The following is a 24,261-nucleotide window of genomic DNA, read 5'->3' as shown; positions in this document are numbered from 1 at the left end:
CTGGGAACGCCTCGGGATCCCCCGGGAGGAGCTGGACGAAGTGGCTGGGGAGAGGGAAGTCTGGGCTTCCCTGCTTAGGCTGCTGCCCCCGCGACCCGGCCTCGGATAAGCGGAAGAAGATGGATGGATGGATGGATGGATGTCATATTTTAGTCAAGGGAAAATAGGTTGAAAATAACTAATGCAAAAATTATTAGTGAACAAGATAAATACTTGTAATGTTAGATTCTCATAGCGAAGACCCTCTTAAGGTTCCTGTCCACGGCGCTAAGCCTTTTGGGTAATGTAGTATATTAAAATTGACATCCTAATTTTCTTGTTTACATCGTATACATACATCATAGTCTCTCATATCTCTCATTTACCAACAAAAATTAGGATTGTGTTCAACAGTTCCCCAATGTACTCAACAAAAGCGTACAATGTGTTCGAACATTTGTGTGCAAATGAAAAAAATGTTGTTTGATTTTTCAAAATCCTGTGTTTTTTTGTGCTTAGGGATACAACAACACTTTTTTTTTTTTTTTTGAATGTAGGCCTCAAACCACCATTTGGTGCAACTTTTTGAAAGTGCTGCTATGAAATCAGTCATTTTAGCCTGCAACAATCACAGAAAAGCCCCCGAAATCCTTGAGCGACTTTTATGTACCAAATCATAGCAGATTATGCAGATTATGCAAATTATGCAAATTATGCGATGACATCACGGTGACCACGCTTCCACCGCCATAGATATATTGGCAGTCTCGGGCAGGTATATTCAATTGTCGACTCGCGTCCCACATTCGGCTCGCCAAACATCACCCAAATAGGCTTGATGAAACCATAAAAATTTGGGTTGCTCATGTATGCCGCCACACCACAGGTGGCAACAGTGAGGCATAAGAGTCACAATGAAGCAGCAGCGGGGTGAGTAGAAGAACAGTAGTCATCCAACCCTGAAGAAAAATCTAAATAAATTGCGAAAATCTGATTTTTAACAATGACTGGACGACAAACTTTGAATGTTCTGCCCCAAGCAAGTTCTCCAGTCATTGTTTCCTGTTGGGCCTTTTAAGTGTTCCAGACAAACAGCAAAAACGGTACAAATCCCAGCGTGTAAGCTTCATCACAAAACTTAGTCAGCTTTTTGTAAGTAGATATTGTGCGTAAAAATATTTAGTTTGTTTCGTATTGAAATTGTTGACTTTGTGATGTCTTTTGTATTTGTGGTCTTGTTATTTGTCTGATACTAACTTTGGCGATAAAAGCTAGTTTAAAACACGTAGCACTAAATTTGACCAGTAAAGGGCGATAACCCTACACCTTAGGTTTAATTGTGATGAGTCATCTATATTGTTTGATGTGGATGTTGTTAAGTTTCTATATGCGTAAACATCTGTAGTTTATCGTGTGAAAGTATTAACACTAAACCTATTTGATTTTTGTAAAATACACAAAGGACGTTATATTCCTGTAATGTTTATTTTACAGTACAGGCCAAAAGTTTGGACACACCTTCTCATTTCAATGCGTTTTCTTTATTTTCATGACTATTTACATCGTAAATTGTCACTGAAGGCATCAAAACTATGACACCTGTGAAGTGAAAACCATTTCAGGTGACTGCCTCTTGAAGCTCATCGAGAGAATGCCAAGAGTGTGCAAAGCAGTAATCAGAGCAAAGGGTGGCTATTTTGAAGAAACTACAATATAAAACATGTTTTCAGTTATTTGACCTTTTTTGTTAAGTACATAACTCCACATGTGTTCATTCATAGTTTTGATGCCTTCAGTGACAATCTACAATGTAAATAGTCATGAAAATATCAATCAATCAATCAATCAATGTTTATTTATATAGCCCTAAATCACAAAAGTCTCAAAGGGCTGCACAAGCCACGACGACATCCTCGGCACAGAGCCCACACAAGGGACGTCGATGTGAATGACAATGAGAAACCTTGGGGAGGATCACATATGTGGATAACCCCCCCCTCTAAGTAGAGTCCCTAGTGGATCCAACATAACAGTGAGAGTCCAGTCCATAGTGGGGACAGCAGGAGACCATCCCGAGCGGAGACAGGTCAATAGCGCAGAGACGTCCCCATCTGATGCACAGGCGAGCGGTCCACCCCGGGTCTCAGCTCTGGACAGCCAGCACCTCATCCATGGTCACCGGAACCGGAATAACCCAGCGAGGGGGCAGAGCAGAAAAAAAAACGGCAGATCAACTGGTCTAAAAAGGGGGTCTATTTAAAGGCTAGAGTATACAAATGAGTTTTAAGATGGGACTTAAATGCTTCTACTGAGGTAGCATCTCTAACTTTTACCGGGAGGGCATTCCAGAGTACTGGAGCCCGAACAGAAAACGCTCTGTAGCCCGCAGACTTTTTTTGGGCTCTTGGAATCACTAATAAACCGGAGTTCTTTGAACGCAGATTTCTTGCCGGGACATATGGTACAATACAGTCAGCAAGATAGGATGGAGCTAGACCGTATAGTATTTTATACGTAAGTAGTAAAACCTTAGTCGCATCTTAAGTGCACAGGAAGCCAGTGCAAGTGAGCCAGTATAGGCGTAATATGATCAAACTTTCTTGTTCTTGTCAAAAGTCTAGCAGCCGCATTTTGTACCAACTGTAATCTTTCAATGCTAAACATAGGGAGACCCGAAAATAATACGTTACAGTAATCGAGACGAGACGTAACGAACGCATGAATAATGATCTCAGCGTCGCTAGTGGACAAAATGGAACAAATTTTTGCGATATTACGGAGATGACAGAATAAACAAAACACATTGAATGAGATGGTGTGTCCAAACTTTTGGCCTGTACTGTATGTCTATATATATTATTCAATGTAAAGAACTAAAACTGAGGAGGAAAATATTTCATTAGAAGGAGCATCATTCCTCAACAAAACTTCTGGAGCTTTTGTTTCTTCATGCTGTTAACTCTCTGGCGAGCTGCACATGCTGAAAACAAGTAGAGAGGGCAGAATGATGAATTTATTGACAGTGCAGTGTGAAAGCCAATGTGTTTACTTTGTAATTAAGTAAAAGGAGTCTCAAGAGGCACTTTCTGACGAAACATCCACATTTCGATGTCCGACCCATAAGCCCTTGGGCTCTTGAAACTGCGGTCCTCTTCATAATGTCATTGAATAGCCCTGGTCTAGGGGAAACCCTGAGTATACCTTTACACTCCTTGTTATTTGTATGAACATATTACCTTTTTTTTTTTTCATTAAGTCACGTCTTTTTACCTTTTTTTTTTTCCCGCTCTTGCATTTTATATTCTAAGTCTGCCCCCTTAAAATGTCAGAATGCTTCAAATGGCCCCTTGGAACCCACCTGCTTTACACCTTCCTCTCTCTACCTCACATCACCCCCAGCTGGGTACGCCCCTCGTGGCGTCCTGCCGTGTTGCCGTGCTTCACATTGTCTGAGTCACCGTGTTCGCGACGTCCCGGCTTGCCAGGTTGACTCGCCTCGCAACGACAGCTGGGATGACGCCACCTCTGGAAAATGTTCATCTCTCATTAACAGTGGCGTCGTCGCACTAATGGTCCCGACGCTGGCCGGCGTGAGTGTTACGGCGAGGCGCGGGGAACGTGCGCGTTTCACAAGCGGCTAACGTGTGGCTCATTTCAAAGTGTTAGGCTTTTTTTTTTTTTTTTTTTTTTTTTTTTTTTTTTTTCTCCCCAGATTGTAACATGTTTCGGATCTTTTTCCCAGATAGAAAGTCATTCCATTAATTGGATTAATCCTGCAGCGCCACAGTAAATTCTAAGTAATGACTGCACCACTTGCTTTAATCTTATGGATGGTGAAATCCTGTTTGAACGATGTGATGCTCTCTGATGGTTTGTGATTCATTTAAAGCAACAGCAGGCTTTTTTCCTATTACACACGCACACACACACACACACACACACACACACACACACACACACACACACACACACACACACACACAAACAATACACCTACCGCACATTCTTTTTATGATTACATCCGGCTAAATTAGGTCCTTTATCATCCGACATCACATTACCTTGTGGCCCATAGTCGTAGAGGGCAGATGGCAGCACCGCTTGTGAGTCTTGTGTCTGTGCTTGTCGGTGCCGGCGCTCAGGTCTCTGGAGGTGTGACCCGGCTCAGCATGCCAAGCTGTGCCAAGTGCGCACAGCTGGCAGCGACCAAGCAGTTGGTCTCGCTGGACATGTCGCCCCCCCACTGCGCCAGGACAAACAGGAAATGAGTCCTGGGGCCTGGTAGGAGAGCGCGGCCAAAAGCAGTGCGAGAGTGGAAGAGGACAGCTTGGAGAGATGAGATAATGGGAAGGAACATGATTTCACACACGGTTAGAGACTTGCCAAGGAATCAGAAAATAATGCTGTTGATTTTTGGAGGTGCGTCTCTCAAGACTCGATGAAGCGCCTGCTTCCTCAAATTTCCTTGTTTACAATTGGTTCAGCGTTCAAAGAGAGACGCGCACGGATCATGTCCCCAAACGGGAATGCGGTCTACTCCGTTGTGTATCCAAAGTCAGCCACAAAGAGAATCCTACCGCCTTGGATTGTAACACTGTTGAGCAGTGTTTCTTAACCATAGGGCATGGTTGGTAAATGGTAAATGGGTTATAATTGTATAGCGCAGACCTGGGCATTGGGCGGCCCGCGGGCCGCATCCGGCCCTTTGTGCGTCCCTGTCCGGCCCGCGTGAGGCCAATTATAAATTACAAAATAAATTTTAAAAAGTATCTATGTCGAGTGTGCAATACAACGGTGCTGCTTTTGTTTTGAAAATCGTTATTTGTATTACTTCCGTGTGGACGTATGCGTGATTGTGAGTGAATGTGAACAACTGCAATTACAAAATAAAGTTGAAAAAACATCTATGTCCTGCGCGCAATACAACTGTGCTGCTTTTATTTTGAAAAGTATTATTTATGGGCGTGTGTCCGTGTGTAACCTGCGAGTGAAGGTGCACATGCAGCGACAAGTGATGCACGGTTTACACCCGAGACGCCAAAAAGAGAAAAGTTGATGAGGAATGCCGTGTTTTCAACAACACATGAACTGCAAAGCAACGTCCCCTCACCTAAGGTGCGTGCCTGCGCAATTGCGCACTGCTCAAGCGTCCGCTGCGCGCAGCAAGTCAAATCCCATCTGAATTATAAACAAAATAAACATATTTATTCTATGGAATTTTGCAATGCAACTTTGAGTGACAGTGACAACAAGCGGCCCTAATGGTGTTCGTCAACACCGTTCAATTGAACACCGTTCAATTATTGTAACGTCTATCGAGATGCTTCGAGGACAGGAATTATATCGATCACTTTATTGAACAAAACTGTTTATATTCGGACATAACCACACCAAAAACACGAGTAAAACAATTCTATCTCGAAAAACTAGTCATTTTCTGCCGTACAAACCAGGCCAAAACCAACTTGTCATCTGTCACCAACACGCATAGCACTAAACCACTGGTGCGTTTAAGGCCACACAAAAAGTCGGACAACTCAAATACCACACAAAGTTACACTATGACTCCTCAGTCATACGTGTGCTTATTTTACTGTCATTTATTATTAATGTTAATTTATATATATTAGTCATGGAATGCTGTTACACACACTATGTTGAAGTATTACTATTAATATTATTATTATTATTATTTATCTTACGGTATATATCAAAAATAATATTGAGCAAAATTTAATTGAAATATTGTCGATGTGGCCCTCCAGCAGTGCTCGGGTAGCTCATGCGGCCCCCGGTAAAAATTAATTGCCCACCCCTGGTATAGCGCTTTTCTACCTTCAAGGTACTCAAAGCGCTTTGACACTATTTCCACAATATCCTGGGCATGACGTTAAAGTGCATCCGGCAGTGGAGGCTCCTCTATGGGGTCTTGGGACACTAGGAGGTTAACCCCTTTACTACTGGTACCCCAGGTGGCCCTTGGCAAAGGCCTAGTACCTGACTGCCCCCTAGCCAGGGATACGGTGAAGACCTCAACGGCGGAGCAGGCGGATGACGGTAGATGTAAGAACTACCACAACGGCTGCGATGGCGGAAGAAGGCCCCCCCACATCCATGTGGGCCCAGTTATGGGGAAATAACAGCCCAAGACCTCAACGGTGGAACAGGCGGAGGATGATTGCTAACCCTATGGAGCGTCACAACGGCTGGGATGGCAGAAGAAGGCTGCAGCAGAAAAGGGTCCCCAGTTGTCTTGGACTCTATGCCACTGGACCCTGACCCGGATCTCGTGTGGTGACTGTCTGTGCACCAGTCTCCCCACGTTATAAATAATAAATAATAAATGGGTTATACTTGTATAGCGCTTTTCTACCTTCGAGGTACTCAAAGCGCTTTGACAGTATTCACCCATTCACACACACATTCACACACTGATGGAGGGAGCTGCCATGCAAGGCGCTGCCAGCACCCATCAGTGGCAAGGGTGAAGTGTCTTGCCCAAGGACACAACGGACGTGACTAGGATGGTAGAAGGTGGGGATTGAACCCCAGTAACCAGCAACCCTCCGACGGCTGGCACGGCCACTCTACCAACTTCGCCACGCCGCCCCACGTTAAACAAAGTCACGCACAGGCATCCTCCATAAAGGGATGCCCCCCTACCAGGAGGATCGTCATACTCGCTTGGAGTGACCGCCGATGATGACTATTTCCACATTCACCCATTCACACACACATTCACACTGATGGCGGGAGCTGACATGCAAGGCGCTAACCACGACCCATCAGGAGCAAGGGTGAAGTGTCTTGCTCAAGGACACAACGGACGTGACTAGGTTGGTAGAAGGTGGGGATCGAACCAGGAACCCTCAGGTTGCTAACACGCCCACTCTCCCAACTGCGCCACACCGTCCGCCATGGGACGCGAGCACCCTCTCCAGCAGAGCTGGGCAAATATTTAGCCTCGGAATTCACTTTGAGAGAAAAAAATGTGAATACACAATGTGGCCGTTGTGTATGTGTGTATAAATTACGTTTGTTTATGTACACATTTAGCTGTAAAAATCTGCTGTATAGTATGTGTGTTTGGGTCCCTTTTTCAGGAACACTAATACCAAAAGTCACATTATCTGATGGTTCTAAAACAAGTTATGACAGACCACCTCAAAAAATGGAATGGAATTTTACAGTTTTTTTACTGAATGGGACACCCAAAATGTACATTAAAATAAAGAAAGTGGGATTTACAATATTAACATGTGCCTCACAATACGAAGGTATGAGTAGTCCTGAGTTCAATCCTGGGCTACGGATCTTTCTGTGTGGAGTTTGCATGTTCTCCCCGTGACTGCGTGGGTTCCCTCCGGGTACTCCGGCTTCCTCCCACCCCCAAAGACATGCACCTGGGGATAGGTTGATTGGCAACACTAAATTGGCCCTAGTGTGTGAATGTGAGTGTGAATGTTGTCTGTCTATCTGTGTTGGCCCTGCGATGAGGTGGCGCTTGTCCCCAAAAGGGACAAGCGGAAGAAAATGGATAGATGGATGAAACTATTAACAATAAAACACTGAATATTAGCAACATATGAACGTCGCTCTTCTTTTACTTCCCAGACCAGTTCCTCGATAGTTGTGTATCTTTTACAATCAAGCAAAACACAACAAAAGTGTAAAAAAACGTAAAATATGAAGGCCAAGTGTAATAAACACCTACAATATGATATATTAACACGTAAAACTCTGCGTCCGCATCTGTTTGACACACACGTTTCAGGCTTGCTGCTCTGAAAACAAACCCCGCCCACTCTGGTTTGTTCCTGGTCTGAGCTGCTGTGACGGAGATTACCATAATAACTCTATATACTTGTATATATGTGTATATACAGTATATATGCGTGTGTATGTGTATATACAGTATATCTGTGTGTGTATGTATATATATATATATATATACATATACACTACCGTTCAAAAGTTTGGGGTCACATTGAAATGTCCTTATTTTTGAAGGAAAAGCACTGTACTTTTCAATGAAGGTAACTTTAAACTAGTCTTAACTTTAAAGAAATACACTCTATACATTGCTAATGTGGTAAATGACTATTCTAGCTGCAAATGGCTGGTTTTTGGTGCAATATCCACATAGGTGTATAGAGGCCCATTTCCAGCAACTATCACTCCAGTGTTCTAATGGTACAATGTGTTTGCTCATTGGCTCAGAAGGCTAATTGATGATTAGAAAACCCTTGTGCAATCATGTTCACACATCTGAAAACAGTTAGCTCGTTACAGAAGCTACAAAACTGACCTTCCTTTGAGCAGATTGAGTTTCTGGAGCATCACATTCGTGGGGTCAATTAAACGCTCAAAATGGCCAGAAAAAGAAAACATTCATCTGAAACTCGACAGTCTATTCTTGTTCTTAGAAATGAAGGCTATTCCACAAAATTGTTTGGGTGACCCCAAACTTTTGAACGGTAGTGTATTTAAATGTAATACATTCAGAATATATAATACTATCTGCCATAATAACAATGTACAATATAATAATTCTAGCTGTATCAATAATTGACCACACATTCAAACGCTCACTTCAGAAACAGGCTTTGCTACACAACTTAAAAAGAGGCCTGATAGCTTGAAGAATAAACAACCCTATCATCATTCGAAGTCAATCAGGTATATGTGTATTTTTGCAATGTATTTCTTCTGCAATATTCCAATTTATCTTCAGTTAATCATGTCTAGAATTCAATGCCAACACACAGACAGTGGGCTTCTATGAATGTGTACAAATTGTTTGAGACCCCCCCAGGAATGGAAAATAACCAGTAATGGAGATGATCATGTCTATTTTTGACACTCCAATAAAGCCGGGATGACGCATCTGTATCGAGGTCCACTGTAAGCGACGACTGCTTGTTCCTCTCCCTCCAAAGCCTTCTTCAAGTTTGACATTAACATTCTCCTCTGTTTTTGTATTCTTATTTGCAATCATTAAATTAGATTAATCTTGAGGACCCTCCATGTCTCCCTTCAATTGACTTGGTTTGGATATGCCCTAACACACTTATTTACACATTCATTTTAAATGACAATATGTATACTGTAGATCAGGGGTCTCAATCTAAATTTAACTGGGGGTCGCTGGATGTTGAGTTTTTACTTCAGAATTGCGTACTCCTTTTATATACATATATATATATATATATATATATATATATATATATATATATATATATATATATATATATATATATATATATATATATATATACATCCATTTTCTCCCACTTGTTACTTATATACACTACCGTTCAAAAGTTTGGGGTCACCCAAACAATTTTGTGGAATAGCCTACATTTCTAAGAACAAGAATAGACTGTCGAGTTTCAGATGAAAGTTCTCTTTTTCTGGCCATTTTGAGCGTTTAATTGACCCCACAAATGTGATGCTCCAGAAACTCAATCTGCTCAAAGGAAGTTCAGTTTTGTAGCTTCTGTAACGAGCTAAACTGTTTTCAGATGTGTGAACATGATTGCACAAGAGTTTTGAACGGTAGTGTATATACACTACGGTAGTGTATGTACACTACCGTTCAAAAGTTTGGGGTCACATTGAAATGTCCTTATTTTTGAAGGAAAAGCACTGTACTTTTCAATGAAGATAACTTTAAACTAGTCTTAACTTTAAAGAAATACACTGTATACATTGCTAATGTGGTAAATGACTATTCTAGCTGCAAATGTCTGGTTTTTGGTGCAATATCCACATAGGTGTGTAGAGGCCCATTTCCAGCAACTATCACTCCAGTGTTGTAATGGTACAATGTGTTTGCTCATTGGCTCAGAAGGCTAATTGATGATTAGAAAACTCTTCTGCAATCATGTTCACACATCTGAAAACAGTTTAGCTCGTTACAGAAGCTACAAAACTGACCTTCCTTTGAGCAGATTGAGTTTCTGGAGCATCACATTCTTGGGGTCAATTAAACGCTCAAAATGGCCAGAAAAAGAAAACTTTCATCTGAAACTCGACAGTCTATTCTTGTTCTTAGAAATGAAGGCTATTCCACAAAATTGTCTGGGTGACCCCAAACTTTTGAACGGTAGTGTATTTAAATGTAATACATTCAGAATATATAATACTATCTGCCATAGAATAATTCTAGCTGTATAAATAATTGACCACACATTCAAACGCTCACTTCAGAAACAGGCTTTGCTACACAACTTAAAAAGAGGCCTGATAGTTTGAAGAATAAACAACCCTATCATCATTCGAAGTCAATCAGGTATATGTGTATTTTTGCAATGTATTTTTTCTGCAATATTCCAATTTCTCTTCAGTTAATCATGTCCAGAATGCAATGCCAACACGCAGACGGTGGGCTTCTATGAATGTGTACAAATTGTTTGAGACCCCCCCAGGAATGGCAAATAACCAGTAATGGAGATGATCATATCTATTTTTGACATTCCAATAAAGCCGGGATGACGCATCTGTATCGAGCTCCACTGTAAGCGACGACTGCTTGCTCCTCTCCCTCCAAAGCCTTCTTCAAGTTTGACATTAACATTCTCCTCTGTTTTTGTATTCTTATTTGCAATCATTAAATTAGATTAATCTTGAGGACCCTCCATGTCTCCCTTCAATTGACTTGGTTTGGATATGCCCTAACACACTTATTTACACATTCATTTTAAATGACAATATGTATACTGTAGATCAGGGGTCTCAATCTAAATTTAACTGGGGGTCGCTGGATGTTGAGTTTTTGCTTCAGAATTGCGTACTCCTTTTATATACATATATATATATATATCCATCCATTTTCTCCCACTTGTTACTTATATACACTACCGTTCAAAAGTTTGGGGTCACCCAAATAATTTTGTGGAATAGCCTTCATTTCTAAGAACAAGTATAGACTGTCGAGTTTCAGATGAAAGTTCTCTTTTTCTGGCCATTTTGAGCGTTTAATTGACCCCACAAATGTGATGCTCCAGAAACTCAATCTGCTCAAAGGAAGTTCAGTTTTGTAGCTTCTGTAACGAGCTAAACTGTTTTCAGATATGTGAACATGATTGCACAAGGGTTTTGAACGGTAGTGTATATACACTACCGTTCAAAAGTTTGGGGTCACATTGAAATGTCCTTATTTTTGAAGGAAAAGCACTGTACTTTTCATTGAAGATAACTTTAAACTAGTCTTAACTTTAAAGAAATACACTCTATACATTGCTAATGTGGTAAATGACTATTCTAGCTGCAAATGTCTGGTTTTTGGTGCAATATCCACGTAGGTGTATAGAGGCCCATTTCCAGCAACTATCACTCCAGTGTTCTAATGGTACAATGTGTTTGCTCATTGGCTCAGAAGGCTAATTGATGATTAGAAAACTCTTGTGCAATCATGTTCACACATCTGAAAACAGTTTAGCTCGTTACAGAAGCTACAAAACTGAACTTCCTTTGAGCAGATTGAGTTTCTGGAGCATCACATTTGTGGGGTCAATTAAACGCTCAAAATGGCCAGAAAAAGAGAACTTTCATCTGAAACTCGACAGTCTATTCTTGTTCTTAGAAATGAAGGCTATTCCACAAAATTGTCTGGGTGACCCCAAACTTTTGAACGGTAGTGTATATATATATATATGTATATATATACATATATATATATATATATATATATATATATATATATATATATATATATATATATATATATATATATTTATACATTTGCTTTACTATCATATATTTATTCAGGTGTATCGGTACAACGTCCTCACAGTTCGAATCAAATGGGTCATGAAAAGTAAAGTCAGCCACTCATTGTGACATCATCAAACACTGGAGCAACAAAGCTTGACATGCTTTCATCCTTTCAGCCTCATCAGGTGCGAGTCCACCTGCTTGTGAAATTAACTAATGACCTCAATTTGACTGTTTTGCTCGCGTTCGCTCCAGCATCGGCTTCCCCCGTCGGTCACAGGGGGCACTGTTGCATCGTGTTCCACGCAGCAGAATAACTCCCGAGTTCTCTCTTTTCCTGGCGTGTCCTTGCTGGTGTCATGAGCTATATGCCCAACTGCAGGGCAACCGCTCCTCTTTTTGCTAGCCATCCCTTCTAATCTGCTGCCGTCAAGATCCACATTTGGAGCTCAGTCCCCACTGCAAGACATAAGCCACCACACGGTTTTGGGATGTGCTGATATTTGGGGTGTCTTGATGCAGTATAGCAAAGGGATTTCATTTTCCCCCTCGTCGAAATCGAAACAAAACCTTTTGCTATTTAGGCTATTTCCAATTTATCTTGAGAAAATCCCACACTATGCATGTGCGGTGGACTTGTTAGTGGCTTTGTAGTTGTGCTGCTGCCAGCTCCCTGTCTGTCTTCCTGTCAGACCGAGCATGCCCATTACAACATTCTACCCATGTTGCCAAGGATACCATGCGGAGCTGCCAGGCCCTGTGTTGTGCACACATATGTGGCTCATAGCATCGGCCGGAGAAGACGGCGACGCATGCATAAACACACGTACTTCTCTCTGTCCGGCCTCCGTCCTGCCTTCTTGTCGTCTCTCTTGATCATCGGTAATCAGTCTTGTCTCGTCTCCTCGCCGCTGGCTGTCAGCGGCACGTCAGAATTCTGTCAAAGCCCCACGCCGTCCGTCACAGGCTGTTGCCGTTAATGACATCTGATGCCGCCCGTTGCCGGAGTCACCCACTGGAGATGGCTGGGGACTCCGTATGCTTCAATATTCGGTACGGCTAAAACCATAAAAAGTGTGTCTTTTCAAACAATTACCTCATGTATTCATACACCCTAATTTGTCCCTTCCTGTCTCAGCAGCTAAGCAGCCATTTTTCCTTTCTTGTGGCGTACAATGGAGACCCTGCTGAGCATGTGAACCTGATTTGCTAACCGCCTCTCTTCCTTATCCTCAGCTTCTCATTTCACTGTTCTCATTCTCTCTCTCTCTCTCCCCTCCTCTAGAGGAAGAAGTGGAAAACTTTGACGTGTCCAGTCTCCAGGAAGAGGCTCTGAGGAACATCGAAGCTGACAGCTTCTGGTGCATGAGCAAGCTGCTGGACGGCATCCAGGTAAGTCGTTGTGTGTTGAAAAGATAAGGGTGGGGGGTGGGGTATTACTCTCGCACACACTTTCATACTTTAACACCAATTTACTGTACATGCTGAATCTCCACACTGTGTCCACCTACATGGTGCCCCTGGGTAAGATCTTCTACTGTCTATTGATACTGTGGGAGTGGGCGGGAAGCTGCTGGGCTCTTCACACTCATTGGCAGTCTTTCTCCTATCCCTGGAATGGATACTATTTAGAGCTCATGCTAAAATGTGCCTGCAACTTAACAATGTCACACCTGGTATTCAAACCTTAAACAATGATAATAATGATATGTTCAGTCATGTTAAAAAAGATTCTGTATTTGTTTGTGTAACTTTTGTACTCCTGAACCGCTGCACATAACAGGGTGAACCTTTGTCAAATAATGCTGTGATGTCTGTGCTGACATACAGTATACTGTTATTTAATACCGAAATCTAACCCCTAAGTCCGATTGACTTGAAATTTCTCATATAGCTTAATGTACTCTAAACTGTGTACACTGCAATTTTAGGGTGTTTGGCACACACTTGTAGGGGACGGAAAAGCACACGTGTGCAAAGTTTGAGCAAAATTGGCAGAGAAAAATGGTTGCCATTAGGGCAGGGACGGGACCTAGACAAATGGGTGATGACTTGAGGATATCTGCACGTATGTAGGGATGTCTTTGTAAAAAAAATAAATATATATATTTAATATATATATATATATGTATTATTATATGTATATTAGGGGTGTGGGAAAAAATTGATTCAAATTCGAATCGCGATTCTCACATTGTGCGATTCAGAATCTATTCTCATTTTTAAAAAATTGATTTTTATTTTTATTTTTATTTTTTTCATTTATTTTTATTTTTATTTATTTTTTTATTTTTTTAATTAATCAATCCAACAAAACAATACACAGCAATACCATAACAATGCAATCCAATTCCAAAACCAAACCCGACCCAGCAACACTCAGAACTGCAATAAACAGAGCACTTGAGAGGAGACAAAAACACGACACAGAACAAACCAAAAGTAGTGAGAGAAAAAAAAGAATTTTATCAACAACAGTATCAATATTAGTTACAATTTCAACATAGCAGTGATTAAAAATCCCTCATTGACATTATCATTAGACATTTATAAAAAATAAAAAAAAGAACAATAGTGTCACAGTGGCTTACACTTGCATCGCATCTCATAAGCTTGACAACACACTGTGTCCAATATTTTCACAAATATAAAATAAGTCATATTTTTGGTTCATTTAATAGTTAAAACAAATTTACATTATTGCAATCAGTTGATAAAAGATTATTAAAGATTAAAGTACCAATGATTCCCGGGTATACATTGTCCTTTACAATTATAAAAGCTTTTTACAAAAATGTACTACTCTGCTTGCATGTCAGCAGACTGGGGTACATCCTGCTGAAATCCTATGTATTGAATGAATAGAGAATCGTTTTCAATCGGGAAAATATCGTTTTTTAATCGAGAATCGCGTTGAATCGAAAAAAAAAAATCGATTTTGAATCGAATCGTGACCCCAACAATCAATATTGAATCGAATCGTGGGACAACCAAAGATTCGCAGCCCTAATGTATATATAATAATAAGTATATGTATGTATTAGTGTTGTCCCGATACCAATATTTTGGTACTGGTACCAAAATGTATTTAAATACTTTTCGGTACTTTTCGATACTTTTCTAAATAAAATGGAACAAAAAAAATTGCATTATCGGCTTTATTTCAACAAAAAAATCTTACGGTACATTAAACATGTTTCTTATTGCAATTTTATCCTTAAATAAAATAGTGAACATACAAGACAACTTTTCTTAGTAAGTAAGCAAGCAAACAAAGGCTCCTAATTAGTCTGCTGACGTATGCAGTAACATATTGTGTCATTTTCCATTCTATTATTTTGTCAACATTATAAAGGACCAGCTGTAGAAATGGATTGTTAATCTACTTGTTCATTTACTGTTAATATCTGCTTATTTTCTGTTGTAACATGTTCTATCTACACTTCTGTTCAAATGTAATAATCACTTATTCTTCTGTTGTTTGGATACTTTACATTAGTTTTGGATCATACCACAAATTTGGGTATCCATCCGATACCAAGTCGTTACAGGATCATACATTAGTCATATTCAAAGTCCTCATGTGTCCAGGGACATATTTACTGAGTTTATAAACATAATATAAATAAAAAAAAAAAAAAAAAAAAGATTTTGTTATGCTAAAAAATATCGATGTAATCATAGTAGTATCGACTAGATACACTCCTGTATTTAGTATCATTACAGTGGCTGTTAGGTGTAGAGCCGGTACTTTTTAGAGGCGATAAAATACCAAATATGATTCGTTAGTATGGCGGTACTATACTAGTACCGGTATACCGTACAACCCTACTATGTATATATATATTTTATTTATTTATTTTGGTGTTGTCTTGTCCACTCTCCCCCTCAGACCTCTATTGTTTTTTCAATCCTCTCCTGCTCTGTTCCGGCTGTGCCAAACACTAAATATAGCCAAACATTTAATAAAGTCAAATACAAATAAGTCTACAAGAGAAGTATCCCACACTGCTTTTTTGTAAAGTAAGTCCTTACAACAGACACAGGCATTTACATCAACAGTATTTATTTTTATTTTGTGTGCTTGAGACATCCCGCGGGCCGGATCTGCAGTAAAAGGAACCCTGCATTAAAATTATGAACTGAGCCGCCAAAAAAAACCCATTTATTGCATCTCTTTATGTGAAAATGGCAGCGCAACATACAGTTTTGTTGCATATGTAGTAGGTTCGCCAGATATCGCAACCATGTCCACACAAATATGGATATTTAAAAAATGCTTATTTTTCTATCGTGTAGTGACAGACATTAAATGCTACAAACCCCTTTGTATTCTTGTGCATTTGTTTGTTTATCTTCAATCCCAAGTATACATAAAACTAATAATGTGTCAACGTTAAGTGTCAAATGGATTTGCGAAAAATAATTTTATATACCTGTTTTGTCCGTTTTCCAATTGTGCACAAAATCAGAAAAAATATGTTTTTTTCTGTTTTGGGTCTGGAAAAAAATGTTAAAAAAACAGTTTATTTATTTTTCATTCTTTTGGTTTTATTTTGAAAATAAATAAATAAATGAAAAATAAAATGAATTAAAATTAAAAGAATGATACACGGATTGTGGTGCCACACGTCATTTACAGTATTTATTTATATACATTAGCACTATAATACCCATTAGTATGCAGTACTTATTTTCATTGAGTTTTCCACATATTCAGCTTATTCTTAAACTTTGACAAATAACAATCTTCCAACAACTGCCGATAGCGAGAATTTTACATTGCGTGTTTTATTTCGAATGCCCTTTAATACAAGGTGGGCATGCTTGAGCATTCATTTATTACAATCAATTTGTAGCCAATTCATTTTAGAAATTAATAGTCACTGTTCCTTGTGGCTCCTGGGGGATGCAAGCAGTAGAGGAAGCTGAACTTGTAAGAGAGAAGAATAGTCCGTGTGTCTTCTGTCTGTGTGTGCTTGGATGATGTCCTCTGCATGCTTGTGTTTATTTGTGACCTTGGCTCCAAACTAATTATGTACAATGCATCAGGGAAGCCATGTTTCCACCCCCCACCCCCCACACACACAGACCCATACACACCCCCTGCCCTCCCTAATGCTTTTTAAACAATCCGGTGGAGGCTTGAGTGCTTCACTGCCGTAATTAGTTGGTGATCCTTTTCTCTGACCCCCTCTCCAACCCTCTCACATCCACCATTCTCTATTAAACTAAACTGTGTCCTGAAGGTGGGGGGTCTCGGGGGTGGAGGGAACGGGAGTCTGTCTGTGTAATTACATTTATTCATTGCCTTTAAAGCGCCTCGTACGTCCTCTGAAACGTGCGTCACGCTGTATTGTTTGAGGAAAATTGCATCACAACGCTAGTAGAAAGATGGCTTTTACTTCAAAAACGACTGACTTGTTTAATAAAAAAAAAAGTCCTAAAAATCAGATAATCTTTTTTTTCTTAAAACCACCAAAGATGCTTGACTTTTTTTTATCGTGAGTATCTTAAAAGCACTTTAAACTCCTTTGTTATATGCTAGTACTATTCCTTTAGCTCAGGGCCGGCCCGTGGCATAGGCCGTATAGGCAAATGCTAAGGGCGCCGTCCATCAGGGGGCGCCACGCCAGTACCACAAATGTTGGAGAAAAAAAAAAAAAGAAAAAAAAAGTTGGTACTATTATTTCTAAATACAAAAAATAATCCCACGTTAATTAAAATGCAAAGTAAAGCCTATTTAATAGAAATATTATTTGTCACAGCATTGCGCCCCCCCCCCCCCCCCCGCACGGTGCGTCCCGTATCATGACTCTTTTTGGACGTCACCACATCAAAAAAATCAACACAAGATGTCAAAACTATACTAGTACAAACATGTATATTGATACTTTTTGATACTTTTCAAAATAAAGGGGACAACAAAAATTTCATTATTGACTTTATTTTTCAGAAAATCTTTCGATACATTAAACATATGTTTCCTATTGCACTCAAAGAACAATTTACAAGTGTATACATTACATAAAGCCTGCCAAAATGTAGGATTTCTGTACGGTAGAATAGAAAGCTTTATTGACATTGTATTTAATGCATCATGATTTATTTAAGTAAGTAAGTAACCTGCTCAGTGGCCTTGTGGTTAGAGTGTCAAACCCCGGCCGAGTCATACCAAAGACTATAAAAATGGGACCCATTACCTCCCTGCTTGGCACTCAGTATCAAGGGTTGGAATTGGGGGTTAAATCACCAAAAAATATTCCCGGGCGCGGCCACTGCTGCTCACTGCTCCCCTCACCTCCCAGGGAATTATCAAGGGTGATGGGTCAAATGCAGAGAATAATTTCACCACACCTAGTGTGTGTGTGACAATCATTGGTAGTTTAACTTTTAACTTTACTTAAAACAAAACTATGGCTAAAAGTACCCAGATAAAACACAAATTGTAGGAATTTGTTACAAAATTCAGTCAATTCACTCGCATTAGCTGGTGCTACCCAAGAGGCTAACATTATCACAATGTTCTGGTAACCAAAAATGGTTAGTTGGGACATGGGTGGATTGGACTCCGCTAACAATTGGCAACAAGCAAAAGCTGTGTGTGCACAACAAGGGAGCAAGGTAAATACCGTATTTTTCGGAGTATAAGTTGCTCCGGAGTATAAGTCGCACCGGTTGAAAATGCATAATAAAGAAGGAAAAAAACATATATAAGTCGCACTGGAGTATAAGTCGCATTTTTTGGGGAAATGTATTTGATAAAAGCCAACACCAAGAATAGACATTTGAAAGGCAATTTAAAATAAATAAAGAATAGTGAACAACAGGCTGAATAAGTGTACGTTATATGAGGCATAAATAACCAACTGAGAAGGTGCCTGGTATGTTAACGTAACATATTATGGTAAGAGTCATTCAAATAACTATAACATATAGAACATGCTATACGTTTACCAAACAATCTGTCACTCCTAATCACTAAATCCCATGAAATCTTATACGTCTAGTCTCTTACGTGAATGAGCTTGATAATATTATTTGATATTTTACGGTAATGTGTTAATAATTTCACACATAAGTCGCTCCTGACTGAGTATAAGTCGCACCCCCGGCCAAACTATGAAAAAAACTGCGGCTTATAGTCCGAAAAATACGGTATATATAGTTTTTTAAACTCCTTGTTCAGATCTGAATGCTTGTTATTTAAATGTTTACCTAAGTTTGAAGCAAAGATTGCAGTACTTTAATGCCAATACTCCATATTGTGCTTCATCCACCCTCTTTATTAACTAGTAGAATTGCAGTTTTTTGCCATTCCTCCTCTCCTTCTGTTTCTGCTTGAATACGCTTTGTGTGTGCCTTTTGACACACTCAACATCAGCTCAGCAACGTCACGGCAGCATGCGGATGAGAAAAATTGTACTAGTATCTTTCTTTTATAGTATCGTTTTTAATACATGACTTTATACCGTACAACCCGAGTTCAAAGTGTACAACATTTCACCAAAATATATACTTTTGCTTCTATATGCAAACTTTTCTATTTACGAACCCTGTTCAAGAACCAACCAATCCACTGTATAGTTTGAGGTTGTGCAAAGTTTTCACAAACGGTTCTGAAAAATAGCTATTTTTAGTTCCATTCTGCACCCTTCTCTTTTAATGAGTTAGACCCCACTGTAATACAAATATCGACCCTGGTCCCATGATCCCAGGCTGAAGTGGAAGCACTCGAATGTTTCACTGTGACGTCCAGGATCAACGCACATCGTCGATGAGTGACAGTTCCTGCATTCCCCTGGCTGGCCCTGACACGTATGGCATTGTTAAATAGACAAACACTGCTGTGAGCGCGTGATCCTAGGCCTATCAACAAGATAAGCCCGCTGTACTCGGCAGCCCATTTACACATCAAACTGGCAGCTGAGTGTAGCAACATTGAGTTCTTGCAAACATGTTTGAACTACCTAATCCTCTCCACTCTGTAGAGGTGTTCAAATGGCCATCTAATCCCATTTCAAAGATACCTATGACCTAATTGAATTAATTAGCGATTAAAAAATGTACATATTGTAAATGAATAAATGTGAATGGATGGTGTACAGATTGGTCTGTGTACCCTTTTAATACCGCTATTTTAAGTCAATGTTCCCTCTGTATTTCTAGCAGCTAATTACTCTACTACTGTGCTAAATTGGACAGCGCTTCAAGCTACCTTATCTCATTTAACTTATTACAATGGTTCCACATCTTCAATTAATTTAAATGGAGCTGTCGTGTCTGTCCACTGATATGCTGTTGATATAAATATTTCAAGGCAATTTGCACATTTAAATTTGTCATTAACATGCACGATGGTGCCAGTTAGAAGCGTGGGTTTTTCGTAGGTGTAGGAGCGGGAAAAAAGTGCCGTTTGCGCCTTAGCCGCCGTTCCCGGAAAGGAAAATGAAAAGTCAAAAAGTTCAAAAAGTCCATTATTCCGCTAGCACACCCCCGAGGGCTCTTAGTTTTTAAACCCAGCAGAAGAACACCTGCCTTTTATGCTAATTCTGCACATACGCCTTTTGGAGCAGTGGCTTTTCAATGTGTTTTTTAGCCCAAGGGGGGTCACATTGGGATATAAACGTATTACTGGTTGTGTGAGCCCGGTGTGAAAATGCCTCTCATCGTGACTTTGTTATCATAGCATAATTTGGCATATGTAGAATGTTTGGTTCAAAATGAATCAGGTTTTGTACGCCTGGTCGTGCCAAATGACCCCGCTAAACACTAACCTGACAAATATGTAATGCTGAATGTACAATGATTAAAAGCTTGACCGTTCCTTCTCCTGCTGCTTTTCGTCAGAGTTGCATCCAAGCCCTCGCTAGGAACACACGCAAATATCACCGTGTATGTGTGTGCGCGCTCATTGTCAAGGCAACCATCTGTTTCCGTGGTACCAGCTAGAAACGGGGCCTCTGTTGAGTAGGAACAGGGGTCTTGTGATCTAATGTCTAGCAGACGGCAGCAAGACCAAAAGTAGACCCCGTGTTTGGTCCTTGGCTCCCCATGGACTTCCTGGTCTGTCACTCAATCTACCACCTCCACACACAACCAGCTGGTGTTTGTGAGCTCATTGAGTGTATGATAATGTTATAGAAGTTATTTTTCACAAGACTGTTATAGATCATTACCATACCATTGCTGGGGTGCCAAAGCTAGGTGGGCATTCAAAGCATTTTTTTTCTCCCCCAAAACAGAAACTTTCCCATTTACCCAGGTAAATAAAGTACCCTCTGTGTTTCCACCAACAACTTGTTCTACAGAAGCTATTTTTAGTTCCAAGACGCGAGGTCGGACTTCGGAAAGTTCCCAGGGACCTTTGAGTGGCGGGCTGCACTTTCGAACGCTGATTGGTTGAACACATTACTAAAAAGAAAAAAAGTACCGTATTTTTCGGACTATAAGTCGCAGTTTTTTTTTCATAGTTTGGCCGGGGGTGCGACTTATACTCAGGAGCGACTTACACTACCGTTCAAAAGTTTGGGGTCACATTGAAATGTCCTTATTTTTGAAGGAAAAGCACTGTACTTTTCAATGAAGATAACTTTAAACTAGTCTTAAGTTTAAAGAAATACACTCTATACATTGCTAATGTGGTAAATGACTATTCTAGCTGCAAATGTCTGGTTTTTGGTGCAATATCTACATAGGTGTATAGAGGCCCATTTCCAGCAACTATCACTCCAGTGTTCTAATGGTACAATGTGTTTGCTCATTGGCTCAGAAGGCTAATTGTTGATTAGAAAACCCTTGTGCAATCATGTTCACACATCTGAAAACAGTTTAGCTCGTTACAGAAGCTACAAAACTGACCTTCCTTTGAGCAGATTGAGTTTCTGGAGCATCACATTTGTGGGGTCAATAAAACGCTCAAAATGGCCAGAAAAAGAGAACTTTCATATGAAACTCGACAATCTATTCTTGTTCTTAGAAATGAAGGCTATTCCACAAAATTGTTTGGGTGACCCCAAACTTTTGAACGGTAGTGTATGTGGGAAATTATTAACACATTACCGTAAAATATCAAATAATATTATTTAGCTCATTCACGTAAGAGACCAGACGTATAAGATTTCATGGGATTTAGCGATTAGGAGTGACAGATTGTTTGGTAAACGTATAGCATGTTCTATATGTTATAGTTATTTGAATGACTCTTACCATAACATGTTACGTTAACATACCAGGCACGTTCTCAGTTGGTTATTTGTGCCTCATATAACGTACACTTATTCAGCCTGTTGTTCACTATTCTTTATTTATTTTAAATTGCCTTTCAAATGTCTATTCTTGGTGTTGGGTTTTATCAAATAAATTTCCCCCAAAAATGCGATTTATACTCCAGTGCGACTTATATATGTTTTTTCCTTCTTTATTATGCATTTTCAGCCGGTGCGACTTATACTCCGGAGCGACTTATACTCCGAAAAATACGGTGTTCAAGGTTTCAGCCTACCACATATTTGACAACAGCGAGAAAGAAGAACGAAAGGAACTTTCGACTTCCATGAACTTTTGTGGGTCATCTGTGTGCTGAAGAACTCTGATTAGTAGAACTGTCTTGCTAGTTTATACTCAGATGTAGTCTTTAAACTACTCTACAGTTTCATGTTGTTTATTCATTTTTACAAACTTCATTTCAATACGAGAAGTAGACAGACTCTTTCAAACGCATTTACAGAGGCTTTAAAGTATTCGAGCGGACTTTGAAGTGGTGAGGCGAGCTGCATAGTTTCAAAATAAATGTGAAATGAAGGAGGAGTGGAACGAAGGTGAATCACATTAAATATGAAGTATTTACTTTGTTACATGCTGTAAAAGTAGTTTCTGACATGCCATTTGTGTAGTTATTCATCTCAACCCCAGTGAAACCAATGGTAATGCTAACAGGCTAACGCTAAATCTGATGTGTTTATGTTGTCGCTGGGAGAGACAACCTGGCATTTATTATTTATATTTTGTTATTTACAGCTGAAATGGACCAAAAGGAGTCGCCTGACCCTCATGAATTCATCATTTACTGAGTAGTCGACTTTCTGACTGTTGGACATTGCGGACAAAAGCCTGACTTTCCATTTAAAATCCGGTACACTTTGTTTTTAAATCATATTACTTTGTATATTATTGTTTAGTATTTCATTTACTTACACTTTAGTAAAAATAAATATGACCTAATATTGTCTTGTTTATTTACATGGTATCAGTGTAGAAATATACTTTACCACTCATCTATATGTTATTAGCCTGAAACTACTCTGAACTGTGAAATGTGGTGGAAAAACAAACCACACAGGTCTCCAGGAACTTAAAGTCCCAGGAACTGGCAGTTCATGAACCTTTTTTAAAAAAACAAAAAGGCAAAACTAGCGCGATTGACATTTACCAATGCATAAAACAAAGAATAACACAATGTCAAATGAAAACACTGTGAAAAACACACAAAAATAATACTGACTCGCCATCGCCATTGGTAGTGCTCAGCACCGACTAATGTGGAAATTTGTGGCTGCTTCCTCAACAAACTTTGGATGGAAGCAACATAAGTCTTGTCATAATTTGGGTTAAATTGCGCTGTCTTGTTTCCCCAGAAAGCTCACCAAAAGTTCAGGAACTTTAAGTTGCTGGAACGTCTAGTTCCTCTAACTATAGGTTCCTGTACAAGTGTGTGGTTTGCGTTTCCACCACATTTCACAGTTCAGGGTAGTTTATACTAATGAGACTGAAGACGTATGGAGGAGTGGTTTAGTATATTTTTATACTGATACCATGTAAATAAACAGACAATATTAGGTCAGAGTTCTTTGACTGAAAAGTAAGTAAATGAAATACAAAGCAATACTACTGTCTGCAATGTCCAACGGTCTGAAAGTCGTCCTCTCAGTAAATGAGGAATTCATGAAGGTCAGGCGATTCCCTTTGGTCCATTTAATCTGTAAATAACAATATATAAATAATGAATGTCAGGGTTTATCTCACACCAACAATACTAACACATCGGCTCTAGCATTAGCTTGTTTGCTTTAGCATTCTGTTCACTCGGGTTGAGGCTAATAACTACACAAATGGATCGTCACTGACTACTTGTACAACATGTAATAAAGTAAATAGTTAACATTTTATGCCTTTTACTTTAGTTCCACTTGTGTACTGCCTCCTTTATTTCACATTTCTCCAACGAATCCTCAGCGTAGTAAGCAGCTGAGTTCGTTGCTTCAAATCCGGCTTAATACTTATTATTTCTCAGTCATTACGTTTAAAAGAGTCCTTCCACTTCTCATAGCTTCGCGTATCAAAATAAAGTTTTAAAAGTTGATTAAACAGCATTAAACTGCATTTGGTGTAAATACTGTGGCTGAGTAAAAACACCGCTAGATAGATCCACTGATCAGCGTTCTTCGGCACACAGTTGTCCCACAAAAGTTGCTGCAAGTCGGAAGTTATTTTTGTTCTTATTTCTCTCCATTGTCAAGTTTGTTGTAATAGAAACACAAGAAATAAGAAAAAAACAAGTCGCCA

General features: G+C 39.7%; 1 protein-coding gene across 2 annotated transcripts in view; it reads left to right on the top strand.

Annotated features, from left to right (window-relative positions):
• Positions 1–24,261, top strand: part of tbc1d22a (TBC1 domain family, member 22a) — a 283,486-nt gene that overhangs the window by 115,546 nt on the left and 143,679 nt on the right. For both annotated transcript variants that reach the window (XM_062064592.1, XM_062064593.1), the window contains exon 10: positions 12,983–13,089. In XM_062064592.1, the coding sequence (XP_061920576.1) occupies positions 12,983–13,089 (107 nt within the window). The remainder of the gene's footprint in view (positions 1–12,982; positions 13,090–24,261) is intronic.

The sequence above is a fragment of the Entelurus aequoreus genome, linkage group LG12 (genome assembly GCF_033978785.1).
Source record: "Entelurus aequoreus isolate RoL-2023_Sb linkage group LG12, RoL_Eaeq_v1.1, whole genome shotgun sequence".
In the NCBI taxonomy this organism is placed as follows: domain Eukaryota; kingdom Metazoa; phylum Chordata; class Actinopteri; order Syngnathiformes; family Syngnathidae; genus Entelurus; species Entelurus aequoreus.
Note: the sequence above shows the minus strand (reverse complement) of the source record. Positions and strands in the feature narration are given on the sequence as shown.